General features: G+C 48.1%; 1 protein-coding gene across 10 annotated transcripts in view; it reads right to left on the bottom strand.

Moving 5' to 3' along the window:
* Positions 1 to 22479, bottom strand: part of BCL2L14 (BCL2 like 14) — a 43979-nt gene that overhangs the window by 5133 nt on the left and 16367 nt on the right. For 5 of the 10 annotated variants that reach the window (XM_031650296.1, XM_031650292.1, XM_021922059.2 and 2 more), the window contains 3 exons: positions 14630 to 15069; positions 7331 to 7504; positions 3894 to 3964 (listed from right to left, as the gene is read on the bottom strand). In XM_031650296.1, the coding sequence (XP_031506156.1) occupies positions 3894 to 3964; positions 7331 to 7504; positions 14630 to 15062 (678 nt within the window). In that variant the 5' untranslated portion in view covers positions 15063 to 15069. Of the gene's footprint in view, positions 1 to 3893; positions 3965 to 7330; positions 7505 to 14629; positions 15070 to 15859; positions 15987 to 20031; positions 20188 to 22479 lie in introns of those variants that run through there. The other 5 variants (XM_021922058.1, XM_021922060.1, XM_021922057.1 and 2 more) reach the window with 3 other exon arrangements.

Here is a 22479-nt window from a genome sequence, read left to right as displayed (position 1 = left end):
CATCTGACATTCAACAGATATTTCCTGAGCACTTATAATGGGCAGCTAGTATGGATGACTGAGATGCAGGTCCTCACTCAAAGGGCTCACAGTCTAGTGGGAATTACAAAACAATGCGATGTGCTTTGCTGGAGGTAGTGTAATGGACAGGATCTGAAGCTTAGGAATCACTGTCTGGCTCAAACCCCTGGATTCACCTCTTACTTAGCTATGCAATCTTGGGGAAATTAACCTCTCAGATTCAGTTTGTCATCTCTAAACTAGGATGGTGATACTATCGATAGTATAGGGTAATTGTTTTCTTTCTTTTTTTTTTTTTTTTTGAGACGGGGTTTCACTCCCATTGCCCAGGCTGGAGTGCAGTGGTGTGGTCTCGGCTCACTGCAACCTCTGCCTCCTAGGCTCAAGCGATTCTCCTGCCTCAGCCTCCCAAGTAGATGGGACTACAGGTGTATGCCACCACACCTGGCTAAGTTTTTTCTATTTTTTTTTGTAGAGATGGGGTTTCGCCATGTTGCCCACTCCTGGGCTTAAGCATTCCACCCACCTCAGCCTCCCAAAGTGTTGGGATTACACGCATGAGTCCCTGCACCCAGCCTTCATTTTCTTTTCTTTTCTTTCTTTCTTTTTTTTTTTTTTTTCTGAGATGGAGTCTCACTCTGTCGCCCAGGCTGGAGTGCGGAGGCGCGATCTTGGCTCACTGCAACCTCCACCTCCCAGGTTCAAGCAATTCTTCTGTCTCAGCCTCCAAGTTGCTGGGACTACAGGCACACACCACCACACCCAGCTAATTTTTGTATTTTTAGTAGAGACAGGGTTTCACCATGTTGGTAAGGCTGGTCTTGAACTCCTAACCTTAGGTGATCCATGTGCCTCGGCCTCCCAAAGTGCTGGGATTACAGGCGTGGGCCACTGAGCCCATCCCCAGCCTTCATTTTCTTAAGAAACCTTTATTATTATTGTTTTTTAGGGACAAGGTCTTACTATATTGCCCAGGCTGGTCTCAAACTCCTGGCCTCAAGTGATCCTCCCACCCTGGCCTCCCCAGAAGCTGGGATTACAAGTGTGAGCCACTGTGCTTGGCCCTATACTATAGGGTAGTTGAACACTTTATAGTGCTGGACATAGAAGAGGTGCTCTGGAAATGCGAGTCATTTTTCAGGATGCTATGGGAGCATGGAGGTCAGGGAAGACTCCCTTGTGTGCATATGTTCACTTAAAAAAACTCCAATTCATTGATTTTTTTCCCGTTATTCTACCCTATTGATTTTACCTCCTGGCCCTCCCTTGAACCTGGTATCTCTCTGCTTTACCTCCTTGGGGCTACCATGCCTTTAAAACAAAATCAATGCTGCCTCTTCTGCTTTTGAAAAATCAGGGCTCATATCAAAAAGCTATATATCATCTTCATTTAAAGCATTCTTGAAATGTCTGTTAATATGCCAGTTGTCATGTGAAAATGGAAATTTCTTAGTGAGCAGGAACAAAATATTTATTTGAAATTCCTCTAGTTCTGTCCTAGAGGAATGATAAGCCAAGTGGGTTTTCAACACATATTGTTTCTAAAAGGGATATCTGGGGGATGAGTCAGATGCGATTGGAAGATTTTGGCAGACCTGTCTTTTCCCTGAACCAAGCCCACTCCCACCATCCAGGCCCCATCTGGGTTGTGACTCTGCAGCAGGCATGGCCGGCCTCCTCCATAACAGGGGATGGACTCCTCTTCATCAGTTTTCCAATGGAGGAGGCCAGGCTCAAAACCCTAGCAGGCAGCCAAGTCGGGACTGTGCCAGAACAGTAAAAGAATCAAACGCCACAAAGACAGGGCTTCCATCGGCACCTCCTCACCCCTCCCCTGCCTGTCCCTCTTGGGTGCACCTGGCTCTTTGGCCTTTCCTGGAGGCGTAGGATGGGCCTTTGGGCTGTGTGTGCCCTCGGGACCAGTGGCTCTGCAGATCCCCTGCAGCCTCACACATGGCATTCTGCAGTGGGAGCTTGGCACCCACAGCACAAGGTCACACCTACCGTGTGTCCCTAGCAGAGCTCCCTAGTGGGGAAGTGTGTAAAGGAAATAACAACCAAGGCTTTGCCATAAACAATGTAAAATATCCGAACTCCTCAACAGAGAGCAGCAGGCAAAGGGAGGCTTTTGAAAGTGGTAGTTTGTGGGGGTGAAAATGAAACCATCACTCTTCACAACCTGAGAGATGGCCTTCGTCCCACCTCCAGCACCCCCACTCCACCTTGCCCACCTCCCTGACCACTGACCGCAAGTCACCGCTTAGGGAAGCTGGGAAGGAGGCTGCCGTGAGAGCCACAGAAACTCCAGGTTGTAAAGAGCCCTTGAGGATGTCTAAAGGATCCCTCGGAGTTCTGTGCTGAACTGCTAACTGGTATTGGCACCTACTTGCGATTCTTCCTGTGACAGGAAGATCATTCCGTCACAAGGTGCCCATTGACTCTGATGGGCAGCCTGGAGTACCCGTTCTCCAGGAATGGAGGTTCGTTCTCACCATAAGTATAAATCAATCACCCCATACTAGGCATAATTTCTGTATCCATGATACTAGCTCTGGAGAAATGCAGGGGTGCCCTTAAATCACGCATCCTGTTCTATCTCTTGCTTCCTCTGCACCCCTCTCTACCTTCTACTTGTGGCCCCAAAGCTCACACACCCCGTTCTCTTTTCTTTAACCTAATATCCCTGGTTTTCTCGCTGTTTCTCATTCTGTCCCATCTCCCAGGTGCTTCGCCCTCTGGGTCACCAGTCTCTGGGCACACTTCTGACAAAGCTATAGAGACAGGAGCTGTTTCGTCTTCCTGCAGAACCTCCCATCCCCACCCCTGGGGTCTGACTCCCTCGCCACAGATTCTGGCAAAACAAGGATCTGTGTCTGCAAGCCAGATGATTGACAGATCCTAGAGACTACCCAGTCGTCTGTGGGTTATGGACCCAGGAGGCACAGAGAAGCCCTTCTGACTCTGTTGAAGGTTTGCTCACCAACTCTTTACCTGAAGGCAACTCTCACCCGTTCCTGAGTGGAAGGATGGGTCTCAACTTCCAAATGGCAGGAAATCCATACATTCCCCCAGTAACACTAGCACGCCTCCCTGGCTGAAATGCTAAGAGAGCCCTTAAACAGACAACAGTCCGGCAACTACAGGGGAAAAAGATTCCAGAACGTATTCCAGCTTTGGAGCAACCGTGGGACACAGATATCCAGGCTGCAAAGCAAACGCGAATCTAAACTTCAGTGAGGATCAGTTACATAGGGAACGACATTAATAATTCCATCCAGCAAAGTTTAATTTACTGGTGTCTTTTCCTGCAATAACAAGCTCCTTGTTCAGTTTCCAAAAATTCCAAGGAGGCTCCAGAAGGTTTACTTATGTTTTCCAAAGTGACTCATTTTTGAGATTCTACCAGCATGAAGAATTTTGACTCCAAGGGAAATAAAATTTAGGACTAAGTAGAAACCAGGACTTGGAAAAGGAATAAGGTAGGCCGGGCACAGTGGCTCACGCTTGTAATCCCAGCACTTTGGGAGGCCGAGGCTGGTGTATCACCTGAGGTCAGGAGTTCGAGACCAACCAGGCCAATATGACGAAACCCTGTCTCTACTAAAAATACAAAAAATTAGCTGGGCGTGGTGGTGAGCATCTGTAGTCCCAGCTACTCGGGAGGCTGTGGCAGGAGAATCGCTTGAAACTGGGAGGTGGAGGTTGCCGTGAGCCAAGATTGTGCCACTGTACTCCAGCCTGGGTGACAGAGCGAGACTCCGTCTCAAAAAAAAAAGAAAAGGAATAAGGTTGCAACCTGGAGTACAATTCCATCCTCGTGTACTAGTGCATGGGCACAGAAATCAATCACATCAGTTCAAGGTGTTCCATACCTTTCTTTCCAACTGATCCCCTGAATATTTCAGCAGCTCAACAATTTTGGCTATTATTTGTTCTTCTTCATCTGTCGGGGAAAATTCCAGTTATTTCTTTTAAGAGAAACAAAAAATAATCTTACATTTTTTCAGGGACCATGAATGCTTGTGGCTTGGTAAGGGCTGGAGGAAGAGGCATGCTCTTTTTTTTTTCTGAGACGGAGTTTCACTCTTGTTGCCTAAGCTGGAGTGTGATGGTGCGATCTTGCCTCACTGCAACCTCCACCTCCCAGGTTCAAGTGATTCTCATGCCTCAGTCTCCCAAGTAGCTGGGATTACAGGCATGTACCACCACGCCTTCTATTTTTAGTAGAAATCGGGTTTCACCATGTTAGCCAGGCTGGTCTCGAACTCCTGACCTCAGGTGATCCACCCACTTTGGCCTCCCAAAGTGCTGGAATTACAGGCATGAGCCACTGCGCCTGGCAAGAAGCATGCTAATTCTTACCAAGTAAATCTTACCTCGCCTCTTCTGCCCAGACACAAACCACACTAGGGATTTCTCCTACAGCCCCTTCCTTTCCTTCTTTCCCCTTCTTCCTTTGCTCAGTCCCCCAGCTCTCAGTGTGACATTCATCTCTATAGTTACCTTAAGCTTGTTGTTGAAGACATCGGTTTCACAGCACAGGATTCCGTCTATGAAGGTATTTAGGAGGAATATTCTTCTGGTTTTTGGATTTTTCCTCAGCAGATAGTGCTTTTATCTTATGGGCACCATGAATCTCATATTTGATTATATTTCCCTCTTTGGGTTAGTTGCTAGAAAGTATAGAGCCAAATTTGTGGCCCGCATCTAAGACAGTGGATTGTCTTGCTGGCCTACATTTTGGAAATTAACCTAATTCCCAAATCCGTCTTATTTTCCTGTGTTTGTTTTCTTTTTACAAAGATATCTTTCAAATTGATGGATTTTATTTGACTAAAATTTATTCTTTGTATGCTGGGTCTTGACAATAAGGTGGGATAAGTAAGTAAAATTAATAAATTCCCCCATGGCCAAGGCTAAAAGGGCAGATGGATAGGAACGTGCCCACAGTTGGTGTATGGTGTGTGTTGGGGGGGACAGGGGCGGTGGAGGTGGAGTACATGAGTCTTGCTCTGTCACCCAGGCTGGAGTGCAGTGGCACGATCTTGGCTCACTGCAACCTCCACCTCCTGGGTTCAAGTGATTCTCCTGCCTCACTCTCCCAAGTAGCTGGGACTACAGGTGTGCGCCACCACGCCCGGCTAATTTTTTGTATTTTTAGTAGAGATGGGGTTTTGCTATGTTGGCCAGGCTGGTCTTGAACTTCTGGCCTCAAGAGATCCAACTGCCTTGGCCTCCCAAAGTGCTGGAATTTCCCATGTAAGCCACCGCACCCAGGCTTGGCAAAATAAATCTTCTTCTTCTACTACTTTTTTTTTTTTTTTTGAGACGGAGTTTCACTCTTGTCACTCAGGCTGGAGTGCAGTGGTGTAATCTCAGCTCACTGCAACCTCCGCCTCCCAAGTTGAAGTGATTCTCCTGCCTCAGCCTCCCGAGTAGTTGGGATTACAGGCACCTGCCACTACGCCCAGCTAATTTTTTTGTATTTTTAGTAGAGACAGGGTTTCACCATGTTGGCCAGGCTGGTCTTGAACTCCTGACCTCAGGTGATCCACCTTCCTTGGCCTCCCAAAGTGCTGGGATTACAGGCATGAGCCACTGCGCCTGGCCAAAATAAAAGTTCTAAATTGAGTGAGACCTGTCTCAGACATACTGGGTTAACACTCTCTTAGGGAAAGTTGCTGGCACAGCTGCCTGTATTTCTCCTGTGCACAGAGGATGAGGTCATCTTAGCTTTAGCTTGGTTTAGGGGTAGCATTCCATCTGCCAGGTCCACATGGTATAGCAATAAAATGTGGACACTGTCTTTTTAGCTGACTCAGAGGTCTCCTCCTCTCCTCCAGCTCCTCACAGGGTCCCCTGGGTCTCTGTGGCAGCTGTGGCCCCTTTACTGTGGCTACTGCTCTGCATCAGGGGTTGGGAGACACCCATACCTTTGGAGGGAGAACCTTCACCTTGTTCTTTAGGGTGCTGCAAACCCAAGAGCCACCTTGGCCTTACTGTTAGAGGAGTTAAAAAGGAATTTTTTAGGCAGATAGCGAGGGTAAGGAAGTTCTCGGTAAGGTTTTCCTTTTAATGAAAAGCAGCCCCCAAATCATTTTCTTTTCTAACAAAGAGTAGCCTGTAAAATTGAGTTGCAGACATAGACAAGCAAGCTAGAAGCTTGCACAGTGAATGTTGGCAGCTGTGCCAATAGGAAAAGGCCACCTGGGACTAGGCATGTCCAACATGGCGGCCGCATTTTCCCTTTTCCTTTCCAACCACGTGTGCCTAGGGAGCAGACAACATGGCACCGGCCAGGTGGCAAGCCCACTTGCATAATAAGATTAGGGTGGGGTGGCCAGCTTCCCCCATGCTATGTAAACATCACACCTGGTTCAACTGATCTTTGGGCCCTGTGTAAATCCGACACCACCTCCTGAAACCTGTCTATAAAATCCGGTGCACTCTGTCACCGGCCGGAAGTCACGTTTGGGTTCCTCTCTCTGTCGCAGGAGAGAGAGCTGTTCTCCTTTCTCTTTGTTTTGCCTATTAAACCTCTGCCCCTAAACCCACTTCTTGTGTGTGTCCGTGTCCTCGATTCTCTTGGCATGAGACAACAAACCTCAGGTATTTATCCCAGACAATGAGGCTGCATCATCACAACCTCCACGGTAGTTTGTGGAGAGAGCCAGGAGCAAGAACTGCGGTGGGGGAATGCCGGGCAGAGCTTCTCTTCCAGTGGCACTTGGCCTTGCTCCCCTTCATTCTCCCCTCAGTGCCTTGAGTTACCACCAGCCTGATGGGATGTACAGTCTCACCTATTGCTATGGTTTGGGTGACAACTGACCCAGCCTTGTCACTACTTCTCAGTTCCGCTCCATGTCTTGCACCATAGCTGGTGCCTGACAACCCGCTGCTTTTTCACAAAGCCCGAAAGCAATGTCATAATATAAATCCCTGGCTTGACGCTCCAACTGTACCTGGTGCAAATTGGCCCGGGGTCACTGGTAACATGATCAGATCTAACATTGCATTTCCCGCCACAGACAAGACTGAATGCGGGCTTTGTGTCTACTCCTCTCCTTCTGTAGGAGACTTTCCTTTCTGACTTAGCGAAGAGCTGGGCGTGTTGGTTCAACCTGCTGGGGCAGCCCCCTTGCCTTGGGCTGGTGTCTCAAGCTGGAGCTCATTGCCCACAGCCTGTGGCTGTCAGGCCCTCAGTCCAGGCAGCAGGGACTGTCAAGTTGCCAGGGCCGGGATGGATAAATACACAAATGCTCCTGCGCCCCTGCCTGGCAAACACTCCACCTGGGGAAGTAAAGCTTACCTTTCTTAGAACTTGAAGCTATAGGCAGGCGGTCTTTGAGCTGGGAGGAGCCACCCTGACGTACGATAATCTCTTTGGACTTGAAGCCTCCTGCCTGGGTCTCTTGTGGTGGTGGCCACGAATAAACAATTTCAGCCACTCGGTTGGCAATGGAAACGACTTTGGGGTCCACAGCTGAAACAAGATAAAATGGTGCTGAGAGGCCCTTCCCAGAACTTCATCTGGCTCATTGGTATGCAAAGTTGCCCGGAATGAAAAGACCAGCCCAGAAGAGAAGGAAACTGCCTGGGAGTATGTGTGCTGGGGGAGGGTCGTTCTTCAGAAAGGACTGAAAGTTGCCTGGCAGAGGCCGGCATGTGGGAGGGGTGCACGCAGGAATGATTGTCACCTTGAAACAATTGGCCTGCTGCACACTCTTTTTGAAGTCTTGCAAAATTAGGGTCTCCTTTCCCCTTTGCAAGGGAAGAAACACAAAAAGGAGTGCTTAGCTCTTTACTTCAAGGAATGCTCATTATGCTTTTATTTTTATTCTTTTTTCTCGACATGCTTTATACCTCTAAGAGCCAGCCCCTACGTGCATAGGAGGACATTCAATAGTTTGACAAGCATCTGGGGGTTGGTCACTGAGGAAAGAAATATCCCTGCTCTCAGGGCAATGAGATTCATCATCCAAGTCCATTATCAAGTGAACCTAATTCCCATTGCTGGTACAGTCCTGCCTTTTCTCTCCCCTCCATGTCTACTGGAAAACATTCAATTAATGCTTATAGGTAAACAAGGATGCAGTCAGCACAACTTATGGCCTTCAATAATTTACAACCCGAGAAAAGAGTTACGTCATGTATTTGCACACAGGATTGTAGAATAAAGCACTTTGAGATAGGACGGTGAAATGGCATTGGCCCGTTGAATGTCGTAGCCTATAAAAGACCAGTTGCCTTTGCCCCTGAACGGGGACAAGGGGAGGTGGGGTGGGCAAATGGCACGGCTGAGTTGCTGGGTGGTAAAATTTTCACTGTTGATTTGTCACTAAGTTCTAACCTTTTATTTGTTTATTTACTTTTTTCCAGACAGAGTCTCACTGTCACCCAGGCTGGAGTGCAGTGGTGTGATCACAGCTCACTGCAGCTTGGACTTCTCAGGCTCAAGCGATTCTCCCATCTCAGCCTCCTGAGTAGCTGGGATGACAGGTGTGCATCACCCCATCTGGCTAATTTATTGAAATTCTTTTTCTAGAGATGGGGTCTCCCTGTGTCACCCAGGTGGGTCTTGAATTCCTAAGCTCAAGCAATCCTCCCACGTCCTAGCTCCCAAAGTGCTAGGATTACAAGGATGAGCCACCACCACACCCAGTCTAACTTCTAAACGTTTAAAAACTTGTACAATCTGTCTTGGATGCCGTGTGGAGCAGCTGGGTTTTACCATGTAACATTTGAAGAATAGTACTAGGTAATTCACAGGACTTGAAGACAGTAATGGAGTGGCGTTTTGGACAGAAGGTTGGTGTGCTCAAACTCCTAGGGCACTCCTGGGCTTTGTACAGCCCAGTAGGTAAGAGAGGCAAGTAGAGGGCCTGAGAGGGACTGCGACACAAGAGAAACAGGTTTTGACATCATACGGAGCTGCCAAGGTGGCTCCTGATCTCTCTCCCTGGATTCCTCCACAGCTGAAGGCGTCAGTGTCCTCTCTTCAGCCCTCCAGCCATTCACGGAAAGGCCACAGAAGATAATGCTCTGTCCATGATGCCATCCTCTGGTGGACATCTGACTCCTAAAGCCATCTTTTTCACGGTTAGTCTACAGGGTTCAAAGACCGATAAGAAGCGAATGACGGAGAGAAGAAAGGTCAAGAAGAAAAGGATCGATGTCTTTCCTCCTCATTTTAAGAACCAAGCAAAACAGACTTTCCACTTTGTCATCCCCTTATTGCAGCCCAACCAGCCTCCGCTGGATCTCCGGCCACCCATGGCCCCTGGCAAAGAAAGAAATGGCAAGAGGCTGGCTTCCAAAACCGAGGGAACCTTCCCTGGCCTGTGTCCTCAGGAGATGATAAAGGAAGGCAGGCCTCTGCTGCCTTTACAACTTTGTGCAGCTCATCTAGGGTGATCAGCATGTAGTTCTACCACCGGAAAGCACCCTGTGCCCATCTTGCACATTAAGAAGGTCCATGAAGGGTCTCAAAGGCTCTGTCCCCTCCTCCCCTCATAAGGCAGGGCAGCCACAAGATCACCAACAGGTTCAAAATTACCCAATCTGGCTAACTGTGTACAGGGTATGGATTTTTTTTTTCTTCCAAGACAGAATCTCACTCTGTTGCCCAGGCTGGAGTGCAGCGGCGTGATCTTGGCTCACTGCAACCTCCGCCTTCTGGGTTCAAGCCATTCTCCCTTCCTCAGTCTCCTGAGTAGCTGGGATTACAGGCGCCCGCCACCACGCCCAGCTAAAATTTTTGTATTTTTTCAGTAGAGACAGGGTTTTGCCATGTTAGCCAGGCTGGTCTTGAACTCTTGGCCTCAGGTGATTCTCCCGCCTCAGCCTCCCAAAGTGCTGGGATTACAGCAGGGTATTGATTTTCTATGGGTTTGTGGACATGGAGTGAGACATGTCCAGGAGAAACTCTAAGCAAACATGTTCCCACAGATTCACTAGCTCTAGTTAAAATTCCCATCTTGGATATTTTCATTTTAAAACATGAAAAAGAAAAGATTCTATTCTTGTCAGACTTGGTCCTGTCTGACAGGCGAGGGAACACTGGATGGGGTGGGGAGAAGACAGAAAGGCTGTCTGTTCTTTGGAGTCTGTTTGGGGGTCATTGTGGGACCAGGAAGAACAGGCCAACGGGGTCAGAAGGTCCCATTTCGCCTGTGGTCTGAGGCATTTGTTTTAAAGAGAAAGGGCAGGGGTTTGGGGTGCGACTTCCTTATGGACTGTTCTTTCCCACTCAGTATCCACTTTCTTCTTCTTCCTTAGTAACAGACCCCTAAAATGTGAGGGGCAGCTGTGAACCCAGCTGAACAAACTATATTCCCCGGGCTCCCTTGCAGTAGGGAAGGGCCAATGAGATGTCAGAAGCTGGGAGCAGTTTCAAGAAAGCTCTCTAAAAGGGAACTGAGGCTGGGCGCAGTGGCTCACGCCTGTAATCCCAGGCTTTTGGGAGGCCAAGGCAAGGTCATCATTTCAGGCCAGGAGTTCGAGACCAGCCTGGGTAACATGGACCCTATCTTTACAAAAGATAAAATAATAATAATAATAAAACAAAAGGGAGCTGAATTACCTAGAAAGAAGGCACCCTTTGCCCTTCCTTTGCTTCCTTTTTATTCCTGCCTGAGATGTAGACATGATGGGTGAAGCCCCAACAGCCACCTTTAGAATATAAGGTGACTTTGAGGTGGAAGCCACTAGCTGAGAGATGGCAGAATTCCCAGGAATTCTTGTTTTCACCCCTGTCACCCAAGCTGGAGTGCAATAGTGCAGTCTCAGCTCACTGCAACCTCTGCCTCCCAGGCTCAAGTGATTCTCCTCCTTTAGCCTCTCGAGTAGCTGAGACTACAGGCGCAATTTTTGTATTTTTTTTTTTTAGAAAGACAGGATTTTGTCATGTTGCCCAGGCTGGTCTCAAACTGTTTGGCTCAAGCGATCCACCCACCTCAGACTACCAAAGTGCTGGGATTACAGGCATGAGCCACCTTGCCTGGCCATTCCCAGGAATTCTTAATAACTTTGTGAAGCTGTCATATCAGGCCTGAGCTGCCAAACTTTTGTCCTCTTGCAAGGGAGAGAAAAGCAAACCTGTATATTATTTAAGCCATGGGTATTTGGGTGTGCCATTGTATATTGCCGAACCTCACCTTAACTATGACATTCCACATGAGCAAATCATAGCTATGGAGAAACAAAAGGTTCACAAGTAAAAGAGCCTGGGCTGGCAGTCTTTAAAACTAGTGTTGATGTCCATTTCTCTACATCCTGAGGCCTCTTCCTAACATAATTTGGTCTTGGGACATAATCTCACAGTTCCCACATAAGCCTGGTACTGAAGCCTGGCAGTGGCTGCACAAGGCTACATAGTGACCTTCAGTTAAAATAACCCAGGTGAGGTCGGGCGTGGTGGCTCACGCCTGTAATCCCAGCACTTTGGGAGGCTGAGGCGGGCAGATCAGGAGGTCAGGAGATGGAGACCATCCTGGCTAACAGGTGAAACCCCATCTCTACTAAAAATACAAAAAATTAGCCAGGCGTGGTTGTCGGGAGCCTGTAGTCACAGCTACTCGGGAGGCTGAGGCAGGAGAATAGCGTGAACCCGGGAGGCGGAGCTTGCAGTGAGCCGAGGTCGGGCCACCGCACTCCAGCCTGAGTGACAGAGCGAGACTCCATCTCAACAACAAACAAACAAAAACAAACAAAAAAGAACCCAGGACAAATCCAATTTGTAAGGCCTGATTTGTATGTGGCAAAATAGAAATAGAATGTGAGGCTCTTTTGGGTCACGCCCAGTGTAAAACCAACACAAGTATCACAAGTAAAAATATGTAATTAACTGACTGAATGCAAAAGCGAGGAGAAAAGTGAGACGGGAAGATAAGCTCTACAGATGTGTTGAAAGCCTTCTTAGGAAGTCATCATTTTTCATTTTGTATGGAGAACATTATTCAGCCACAGGTACTATTCAGCACATTAACACATCACCTGAGTGTTTCTGAATTTAATCTTTAATTCTCAATCTCACACAGAAGTTTTCTTTCCCTACTGAAAAAAGAAAGAAAAGCTTCTCTTAAAATTTTAGAAAATAAAAAAATGTCAAATGACACTCCAGTAAATATTGAAATACAGAATGCAGTTTATCTCAGGAAAAACCGGAAGATGAAAGTCTGTAAAAGCTTTCTCTGTCTGCTGGCAAAGTCCACAGTACAGGCGAAGTAGAAAAGGCCATTTCGGTGCCTCCAAACTGTTCTTTGCCCCAGAGCCCAGATGCCACCCCCGGCAGAAGGAGCTGTGGCTGGGCGAGGGTGGCTGAGGGGTGGGGAGGCAGGTGTGGAGGGGAGCACCCCAGGGGGCCACTCCCTCTTGCTCTAGACCTGCCTTAGCTGGGCAGAGTTCAGAGAGCAGAGGCCTTGCTGTGAAAGTTAAACAAGTCCAGGGAGAGGCCTGGACTTCCAGTGAGTCCAGGCTCTGCTACTTCCTGGCTGTTTCCTTGGTAAGCCCGTTTTGTGGGACTCTCGTGTCCTCATCCTGTCTGTGCCATAATGTTCCCCCAGATGATCTGACCATAACTCCCACTGTTTTCAACATCTGAAACTCTAATGGGAAATGGGAGTTTCCTTGATCGTAGTGGATGATCTAAAGCTGCCTATGAGTGGGCTGATTCTCCACGCAAGCCAGGACTGTCACATTTAAAAACTGAGACATTACTGCCACCTCTTGACTACGTATTGACAAGTTACCCAGGCCAATGAAAGCCAGCAGGAGGGGGCCTTTCTTTTAAAATCTGAGTTTCGCGGTCGGCCCGGTGGCTCACACCTGTAATCCCAGCATTTCGGGAGGCCAAGGCGGGCAGATCACGTGGTCAGGAGTTCGAGACCAGCCCAACCAACATGGTGAAACCCTGTCTCTACTGTCTCTACTAAAAATAGAAAAATTAGCCGGGCGTGGTGGCGCATGCCTGTAGTCCCAGCTACTCAGGAGGCTGAGGCAGGGGAATTGCTTGAATCTGGGAGGCGGAGGTTGCGGTGAGCCAAGATTGCACCACTGCGCTCCAGCCTGGGTGACAGAGCAAGACTCCATCTGAAAAAAAAAAAAAAAAAAAATCTGGGCTTCGGGCACTGGGCTTTGTTGAAGGAGAAGAAGATGCTTATGCCAAGGTATGCACAGGAAGGGCAACTGTCTTTTTTTTTGAGACACAGTCTCATTACGTCACCCAGAGCCAGGGTGCAGTGATGTGATCTTGGCTCACTGCAGCCTTGACCTCCTGAGCTCAAGCGATCCTCCCACCTCAGCCTCCATAGTATCTGGGACAACAGGCATGTGCCACCATGCCTGGCTAATTTTTTTATTTTAATTTTTTATGGAGACAGGGCCTTGCTATGATGCCAGGCTGATCTCAAATTCTTCGCGTCAAGTGATCCTCCTGCCTTGGCTTCCCACAGTGCTGAGATTATAGACATGATGGGCTCTCACTCTGTCACCCAAGCAGGAGTGCAGTGGCACCATCTTGGCTCACTGCAACCTCTGCTTCCCAGGCTCAAGCCATCCTCCCACCTCAGCCTTCTGAGTAGCTGGGACCACAGGCTTGCACCACCGTGTGTGACTCATTTTTTCATATTTTTTGGTAGAGACAGGGTTTTGCCATGTTGCTAAGGCTGGTCTTGAACTCCTGAGCTCAAGTGATCCCTCCACCTTGGCCTCCCAAAGTGCTGGGATTACAGGTATGAGCCTCAGCGCCTGGTGAAAATATTTCATTCAGTACAATTAATTTTGTCCAACCGAGGGAAGATTTTGTCAAAATGCTTCTCAGTTGTTTTTGTAGGATGGTTTGTACTTTGTCGGGAGTCCTTTTACTCTTGCTCTCTGATCTTCCCGTCAACCATACGAGGTGGAGAGAGTGGGATACCCAATGTACAGATGGAAACACAGAGGCCGTGAGCGAATGAGTTGACTTAGGAAGAGCAGCGGCTCAGGCAGCCCAAGCAAGCCCCTGGTTAGGGCTCCTCCATTTTTTTTTTCTTTTTTTTTTGAGACGGAGTCTCACCCTGTAGCCTAGGCTGGAGTGCGGTGGTGCGATCTCGGCTCACTGCAACCTCCGCCTCCTAGGTTCAAGCGATTCTTTTGCCCCAGCCTCCTGAGTAGCTGGGAATACAAGCACGTGCCACCATGCTCGGCTAATTTTTTGTATCTTTAGTAGAGACGGGTTTTCACCATGTTGGTCAGGCTAGTCTCGAACTCCTGACTTCGTGATCTGCCCACCTCAACCTCCCAAAGTGCTGGGATTACAGGCATGAGTCACTGTGTCTGGCCTCCTTCTTTTATATGAGTATCTAGTACAGAGGATTAGGAATTGGGAGACAAGCTTATTTATAGACCGTGAAGAAAGAAAACCAGTCCCATCACCCTTAAGTTCCATCATTCTCCTTTTAGTCTTGAGAAAAGCAGGGCAATTAGGATTGAACACTAATAAGTTGGAAAGCTGAGATATAATGCGTGCCCTCTCTAAAGCCACTTTACAAGATGAGAAGAGATGTACCACTCTGGACGCAAAGAAGGGAAAAACGAGGATGCGGGAGAGAAATAAATCCCAGATGCCTACCTTCATGCTCCAAGCACTGCTCCACGCTGGAAAGAGACCTGGACCACTGCTGGCTGTGCGAACCTTGGTATTCCAATGTCCTTTGACCCTGAGCAGAGATCTTGGCAGGCGAGCTCTGCGAATCTTCCTTCTCCACTACTCCAAAGAGTGCTTTCCAAGAAGACTTTTTCTTGCCAAGGTTGATGGCCTTCTCACTGGATTGGGAATTTCTGCAAGGCCATGACACCTGTGTCCATGACTCATTTGCTGACCAATTCCCCAGGCCCCTCTGGGACAAACTTCTTGTTCTCAGCAGCTTTGGCGAGAAGAGAGCAGGGGTGCTCTTGAAGACATGGTGTCTGGCGTAGTAGGCGAGGATTTTGAATTCTATGGTGTTTAGGTCATCATCATCTAGGGGGATTTCTTCCAGGTCACACGCACTGGTGCTACACATGTTGGGCCTGTAACAACAAAGTCCACACCGTGTCCTTCTATGCACGGCCATTTACTCTTTGCAGGTTAGGAGTGACAGGGGTGAAAACTCAGTAAATATTTATTGAACGTCTATTGTGTTTGTGCTGGAGGGTAGAGAGGGAAAAGTCACAGTCTTACTGGGGTGGGAAGAGAGACAAGGCCATAGATAACTCCACACAAAGAAAATGAACTACCGGGTGTGGTGGCTCATGCCTGTAATCCCAACACTTTGGGAGGCCAAGGCGGGTGAACCACGAGGTCAGGAGTTCAAGACCAGCCTGGCCTATAAAGTGAAACCCCGTCTCTACTAAAGATACAAAAATTAGCCAGGCATGGTGACCTATGGACCCAGCTACTTGGGAGGCTGAGGCAGAAGAATCGCTTGAACCTAGGAGTCGGGGGTTGTAGTGAGCCGAGATTGCGCCACTGTACTCTAGCCTGGCGACAAAGCGAGACTCCATCTCAAAAAAAAAAAGAAAAAAGAGAATGAACTAATGAACTAAGTAAGAGGTCTAACAGGGATGCAGAAAGCCAGGTGAGAGGGCAGGGATAGGTGAGCTTCAAAGAAAGAGGCAAGTGAAAGCTTTTGGAAAGTTAGAAGGAGTTAGACGGGTGGGTGGATATTGGGGCTAGAACAGGGTGGGCAGAGGGGAGATTATAGGTGAATTCAGAATGTGTTTGAAGAGTGGTGAGAGAACTGTGACAGCATACGTCAGCAGTTTGCAAATAGCCAGGGCTTGAAAAGAGTGGAGGGAAAATAAGTGAACTAGCACTTGCATCCAGATTATGGTGGTCTTCGACTATCAGGCTGAAGCTTCGCCTTTTCTCACGTTGATCAGTATGTTTCCAAAGGAGCTGTGGACTGTGGAGTTAAAGATCTTGCTGGGGAGGTGGCAAAAGAGGGAGGCCAACTCAGGGAAGAGAAATGCCTGGGACCTGACCCTTCCCTTCCTCAGTTCCTTCTCCCTCTACCCTCTGCTTTAGCTTGTCCAGGCTTCTCTTTCCCCTCTCTCTATCTTTCTTTTTTCTTGCTATATTTGGTATGCCATGTAAGATTTCATCTGAAAAAAGCACCCTGTTATTTTATTTTACTTTTTATGAATTTGAAACACACTGATGGAGGCAATGGAGAGCTGTTCAAAGTTTTTAGTAGAGTGATGTGATCACAGGCATGTTTTAAAAAGATCAGTACAAGCACTAAAACAACAGGATGAAAGCATTTTGTCTTTATTTCCATACGAATAACAGAATAGATAAAGAACTGATTTTGTTCAATTTCCTTGGCTTAAGCTTACATGAAATAACTCCTTCTCTGGGTTTCCTGCTAGGAAAGCAGTTCTTTTTGCTAATAATCTGTTTCCTTCTGCTATCTGCTTAGGACTACGTTTTCCTTTTTGTCTCAGATGTGAGAAAGCCCAGATCTACCGTGTGAAATGTCCCAGGCAGTGAGTGTATCAAGAATTAGCGTGGGTTTCTCAGTCTAATAGTCCCAAATTCAGATTGTGGCCATGCCAATGACTAGTTTTGTGACATGTGGCAGGTTACTCCACCTCTCCAAACATGAACTTCCTATAGGCAAATTGTAAAAAATAATAGTCACCTTGCACAGATATTGTGAGGGTGTAAGGTACACAAGAGAAGTCCCTGCACAGAACCTGGCTCAAAAGCGGTAGTTACGTTTTTTTCTAGTTCAGCTGTTGTCCTTGGCCCTCAGGCTCTTTTTTTTGAGACTCAATTTTGCTTTGTGGCCCAGGATGGAGTGCAGATCATAGCTCACCACAGCCTCAACCTCCCCGGCTCAAGGGATTCTCTCACCTCAGCCTCTTAAGTAGCTAAGACCACAGGCACACGCCACCACACCTGGTTAATTATTTTGTTTTGTTTTTTAGAGACGAGGTCTCGCTCTGTTGCCCAGGCTGGTGTCAAACTCCTGGGCTCAAGTGATCCACCTGCCCCAGCCTCCCAAAGTGCTGGGATTCAAGTGATCCACCTGCCCCAGCCTCCCAAAGTGCTGGGATTCAGGTGATCCACCTGCCCCAGCCTCCCAAAGTGCTGGGATTCAAGTGATCCACCTGCCCCAGCCTCCCAAAGTGCTGGGATTCAAGTGATCCACCTGCCCCAGCCTCCCAAAGTGCTGGGATTACAGCCATGAGCCACCATGCCCGGCCTCAGGCTTTGTCTTAATATGGCTCTTAATCACGTTCCCTTCCATTCCTGGTCCTAATTCAAGACCGTCTTTCGGCATGTAAGCTGGTGTGATGGTAAAGAAGCTGCAGCGATATTAAGGGGACTGGCTGGCATGTTTCTCTTTTTCTTTCCACCGTACCCTGTCATACCAGGACCAAATTATAAAGAAATGGGACAGTAACTGGAGACAGGGTTTGAGGCAGTGTGAGGCGGTACAGACAAATTGACCTGGGTGTCTGAAGGACGGATGGCCAGGACTGGCTCAGCTTCTAACTTGCAACATCCTTGGGCAAGTGACTCCATCTTTTTGTCCCTCGGTGTCCACATTATTGATAGAAGGAGGATATTCTCTAACTTTTCCCCCTGGCTCTGCTATTAGAAGGAGGTGTAGGAGCTGAAATATCTCCCCTAAGGGCCTGCTGGATGCTGCCTGTTTCCATCAGTGTATCCTCCCCTTTACTTAGAACAGGCTCATACTGGCTGATAGCAAAGCCGTTTATCTGAGGAACTGCCCCTTGGCCAGGCCCCAGGGAAGCAAGGGTCCCTGGCTAGGTGCGTGCTGATGGAAGTGAGTCTGGGAGGGATGCAGGGGGCTACGCCACAACATCAGGTGACGAGGGAGGGGACAGAAATGGCTCTCCCAGTGTAGCAAAGGGCAAGTTGCAAAACCCGCCAGACCAACTACACAGACACAATTACACAACCTCTAAGCCCCATGAACCCCCCTCATATAACTGAATGTAAGCAAATGCTTGAGGAGTATGGCATGAAGTGGGGGTCATGACCGCCATCCTTCCTCCCCTTCTGCTGTTTCTTCACATTCCTGTCTTATTCCAGGGCTTGGACAATCTTTCTTCCCGCCACTGCTCCAATTTCACATTCACTTACATGCATTTCACTCACATGCAAACCGTTTGCTCTGTCGGGAGTCACGTCAATGTCTCCTCAAAGGTCATGTTCCTTCCTGCTTTTCCACTTACCCCTTTCTGCTCCCCAATTCCATCCAAGCCCACCCTCCCCCATGCATTTTCCAGTCATCCCACCCTCCCCTCATCCATCCCCGCAGCACAGCCCTGTCCATTCTGCCTGTAAGGGACATCTGGTGACCCTATACTCACCCCAGCTCCACTTCTCTGTTCCCAATGACCAATATTGGTCTCACTAAAGATGAGACAACCATTATGTGTCTCCTGATCCAAAAACACTGGATCCGAATCTGATCAAACCTCTGGATCTAATGATCAGTTTACAGGAAATTCAGGGGACAGAGAAATAAGCTAAAGACCACAAGAAGGCAGCTATCCAAATTCAGTATGTGGTAAATTCTGCAAGACAAATGGCCAGTTTCTTCAACAAGTAAATAGCACCAAAAAGAGGTGAAGACAGAGAACTGCTACAGCTTAAAAGAGACGTGAGAAACATATCCGACAGGGCACAGTGGCTCACGCCTGTAATCCCAGCACTTTGGGAGGCCAAGGCGGGTGGATCACCAGAGGTCGACAGTTTGAGACCAGCCTGACCAACGTGGAGAAACCCCGTCTCTACTAAAAATACAAAATTAGCCAGGCATGGTGGCGCATGCCTGTAATCCCAGCTATTCGGGAGGCTGAGGCAGGACAATCACTTGAACCTGGGAGGCGGAGGTTGCGGTCAGCCAAGATTGTGCCATTGTACTCCAGCCTGGGCAACAAGAGTGAAACTCTATCTCAAAAAAAGAAAAAAGAAAGAAAAGAAACATGTCAGGCAGGGCACGATGGTTCATGCCTGTAATCCCAGCACTTTGGGAGGCAGGAGTTCAAGACCAGCCTGGCCAACATGGTGAAACCCCATCTCTAAAAAAACACAAAAATTAGCTGGGCATGATGACGGGTGCCTGTAGTTGGGAGTCTGGGGCAGAAGAATCACTTGAACCCGGGAGGCAAAGGTTCCAGCGAGCAGGGATTGTGCCGTTGCACTCCAGCCTGGGTGACAAAGGGAGACTCCGTCTCAAAAATAAATAAATAAATAAAAAGAAAAAAGAAACATATATATATATATATAAGGACAGGTCAATTAGATGTCACGAGTGGATCTTTATTAAATCCTAATTCAAACATACTTACTGTATGAAGATGTAGAGATCTTTGAGATGATAGAGAACTAAACATGGTGTATATTTTAGATGATATTAAGGAAGTATTGATCATCTTGGCTGGCACCGTGGCTCACACCTGTAATCCCACCACCTTAGGAGGCCAAGGTGGGAGGATCACTTGACGCCTGGATTTGGAGACCAGCCTAGGCAACAAAGTAAGATCCCATCCCTCTTTTTTAAAATTTAATATTATAAATATTTTTTTAAAAGATAATCTCATTAAATGGGGTAACACTGCCATTAAAAAGTACATATCTGGGCTGGGTGCAGTGGCTCACGCCTGTAATCCTAGCACTTTGGGAGGCCGAGGTGGGCAGATCACTTGAGGTCAGGAGTTCAAGACCAGCCTGGCCAACATGGTGAAACCCCGTCTCTACTAAAAATACAAAAATTAGCCAGGTGTGGTGGCACATGCCTGTAATCCCAGCTACTTGGGAGGCTGAGGCTGGAGAATCTCTTGAACCCAGGAGGTAGAGGTTGCAGTTAGCTGAGATGGTACCATTGCACTGAGTAACAGAGTCAGACTCCATCTCAAAATAATAATAATAATAATAAAGAAAATAAATAAAAAGGTACATATCTGCAAGTATATATAGTATATATGTATATAAAAACAAAGTAGACATACTGTAAGATACGAAGGCGGGACTTTGGCTGGCTTCCCCAGCACCTAGAGTAGCGCTTGATGCTGTACTGACTGGGCTACCCGGGTTCTCTAGAGTAGCGCTTGACACATGGTAGGTGCTCAGATATCCGATGACTGACCAGATGATTGATTATAGGACTGCCAGACACATTCAGAATACAGGACACGTCCGGTCACATTTGAAGTTCCGATAAAGAGCAAATAATTTTTTAGTATATGTCCCAAATATCATGAGACTCATATATCATAAATATTAGTATATGTCCCCAATAAATATCATATGCTAAAAACCACTCATATTTGTTGTTTATCTGACATTCAAACATAACTGGCTGTCTTGCCTTTTCGCTTGCTAACTCTGGCTCCTCCTAGCAGTGGAAGCTGTTGCTGAGATACACTGAGACCTGAGGTGTGTGCAAGCAGCAAAGCGGGTCACCAAGCCGGGTGAGGCTCTGGCAGGGTCTGTGGTCAGAATTAGGTACGGCAGACTTGGTGGGGAAAAGGCGGAGTCTAGCAAGAGACCGGATATGGAATTTCTCTGGAGAGGATTCATGAGGCTTTTGATTCAAAGCTTCCTTTTGGACTGAGCGGCACATGGTACTGTAGGAAGGATGTGCACCCTGGTCCTTCAGGAACTGTGTCCTTGGGTAGGAGGCTGTGCCCCCTCGTCAAGCCAGTAACGCTGTGCTCCTGAAGAAATCTCCATGTACATTAGAAACAATCCAGACCTTTTGAATGTAACGCGAGGGCTTTAAAATTGTGTGTGTGTGTGTGTGTGTGCCTGTATGTGTGTGTGTGTGAGAGGGGTGTTGTTGGAGAGAGGGCTTCTTTAAGAAACAAGTTTGCTAATGCTGTTTCAGCAGCAACATCAGAAATCCGGGAAACCACTGAAGTCAAGATGGAGTACTTAGTCCTTCCATTCCGTAAAATGTGAGATTTTTGTTGTCTTACAGGCTAGAAAGGCTGTGACTTGGCGCGGCCGACAGGCAAAGCTAAGGATGGAGGAGGATGAGAGAGAGGCAGAAAGAACAGTGCTTAGGAGCCAGCCCCAGAAGGAGGCTACCCTACATCGCAGGGAGGGCGGGGGCCACTGCCATAAGAGCCAGGAGAACAGGGAGCAAAAGAGAACAAATGGAGACAAAAGGGTTAAGGGGGTTTAAATGTATTTAACAAATGCAGATGCCGGACCCAGTGGCTCACGCCTGTAATCCCAGCACTTTGGGAGGCCCAGGGGCAGGATCGCTTAAGCCCAGGAGTTCAAGACCAGCCTTGGCTCTGTCTCTACAAAAAATGAAAAAAATTAGCTGGGCGTGGTGGTGTGCACCTGCAGTCCCCGCCACTTGGGAGGCTGAGCAGAGAATCACTTGAGCCTGGGAGCCAGAGGCTGCAGTGAGCTATGATCGTGCCATATGATCTGTTGTCTGGAGCCTCCCCTTCTGCCCTTCTCCTCTCCCCCTCACTTCAGACCTCTCAGGGTCTTCGTGCCTGCTGCCCGGACTGTACACCCGGTGTACTCCAGCCTGGGTGGCAGAGGGAGACACTCTCTCAAAAAACAAAAATAAAGAAAAAACAAAAAACCCACCCACACAAACATAGAATTTTTGTTTCTTCTAATCCTCGTTATAAATTACTTGTTCAGTTTACAGCTAGCTCTTACTTTCAAGCAGCAGCGATCGAGTATTATCACAGGTTAGATCCCTTCTGGTTTCAGCTGTTCCTACAGAAATTGTACTTTATCCAAGAAGCCCAACTTTGGGGTTTATGGAAATATAAACCATAAGTTTTATGCTTATGGTGATAGAAGCCCTGGGTAGGGCCCCTGAGTGCTGGTTCAGAACCTGGAGGGGAGTGAAACCCGTGAGGCTTATTCTAATTCAGGGCCGCAGAGCACACAACCCCGCCTCACTGCCCTGTTTACCTTCCTGCTCCTTATCTATAACAAACCTGCACTCTCAGAAGCAAGGCTACAGAGGTTCAGGTTCTTTTCTTGGCCTCTTTCCCTCCCCGAGGTGGCCAGGGTCTTCCATGTCTGGTACCAGCGTGTCCTTTGGGAACACTGGCTGCCTGGCCGGATGTGCTGAGAGGCCGGCTGGGAAGGCCACGCTGCAACAAGCACCTACATTCCAGGTATTGGCAGATGCACTGTCGCAGGGTTCTCGCTCTGCGGACTCACTTGTTGAGGTCAGATTTCACTTCCCTCCCAGTGGGTGGCAGCTAATGATGGATGAGCACACAGAGGAAACTGTAGCAAGCACCTCGTGTTTCCGCACACAGAGGTGGCCACCACCTAGTGCCCCAGTTACGCTGGACACCTGGTTCGCTGTGCCTCTGCCTGTCCCAGTGGTGAGGGGTGTGGAGAACCCTTTGGCGGCTGTTCCAGCAGAAGAGCTGACTTCATGTGCTCAGGACACACAGTTGAGGCCTGAGTGG

This window comes from Papio anubis, chromosome 9 (genome assembly GCF_008728515.1).
Source record: "Papio anubis isolate 15944 chromosome 9, Panubis1.0, whole genome shotgun sequence".
NCBI lineage: Eukaryota > Metazoa > Chordata > Mammalia > Primates > Cercopithecidae > Papio > Papio anubis.
The sequence above is the reverse complement of the archived record's forward strand: the minus strand, read 5'-3'. Positions and strand labels throughout refer to the sequence as shown.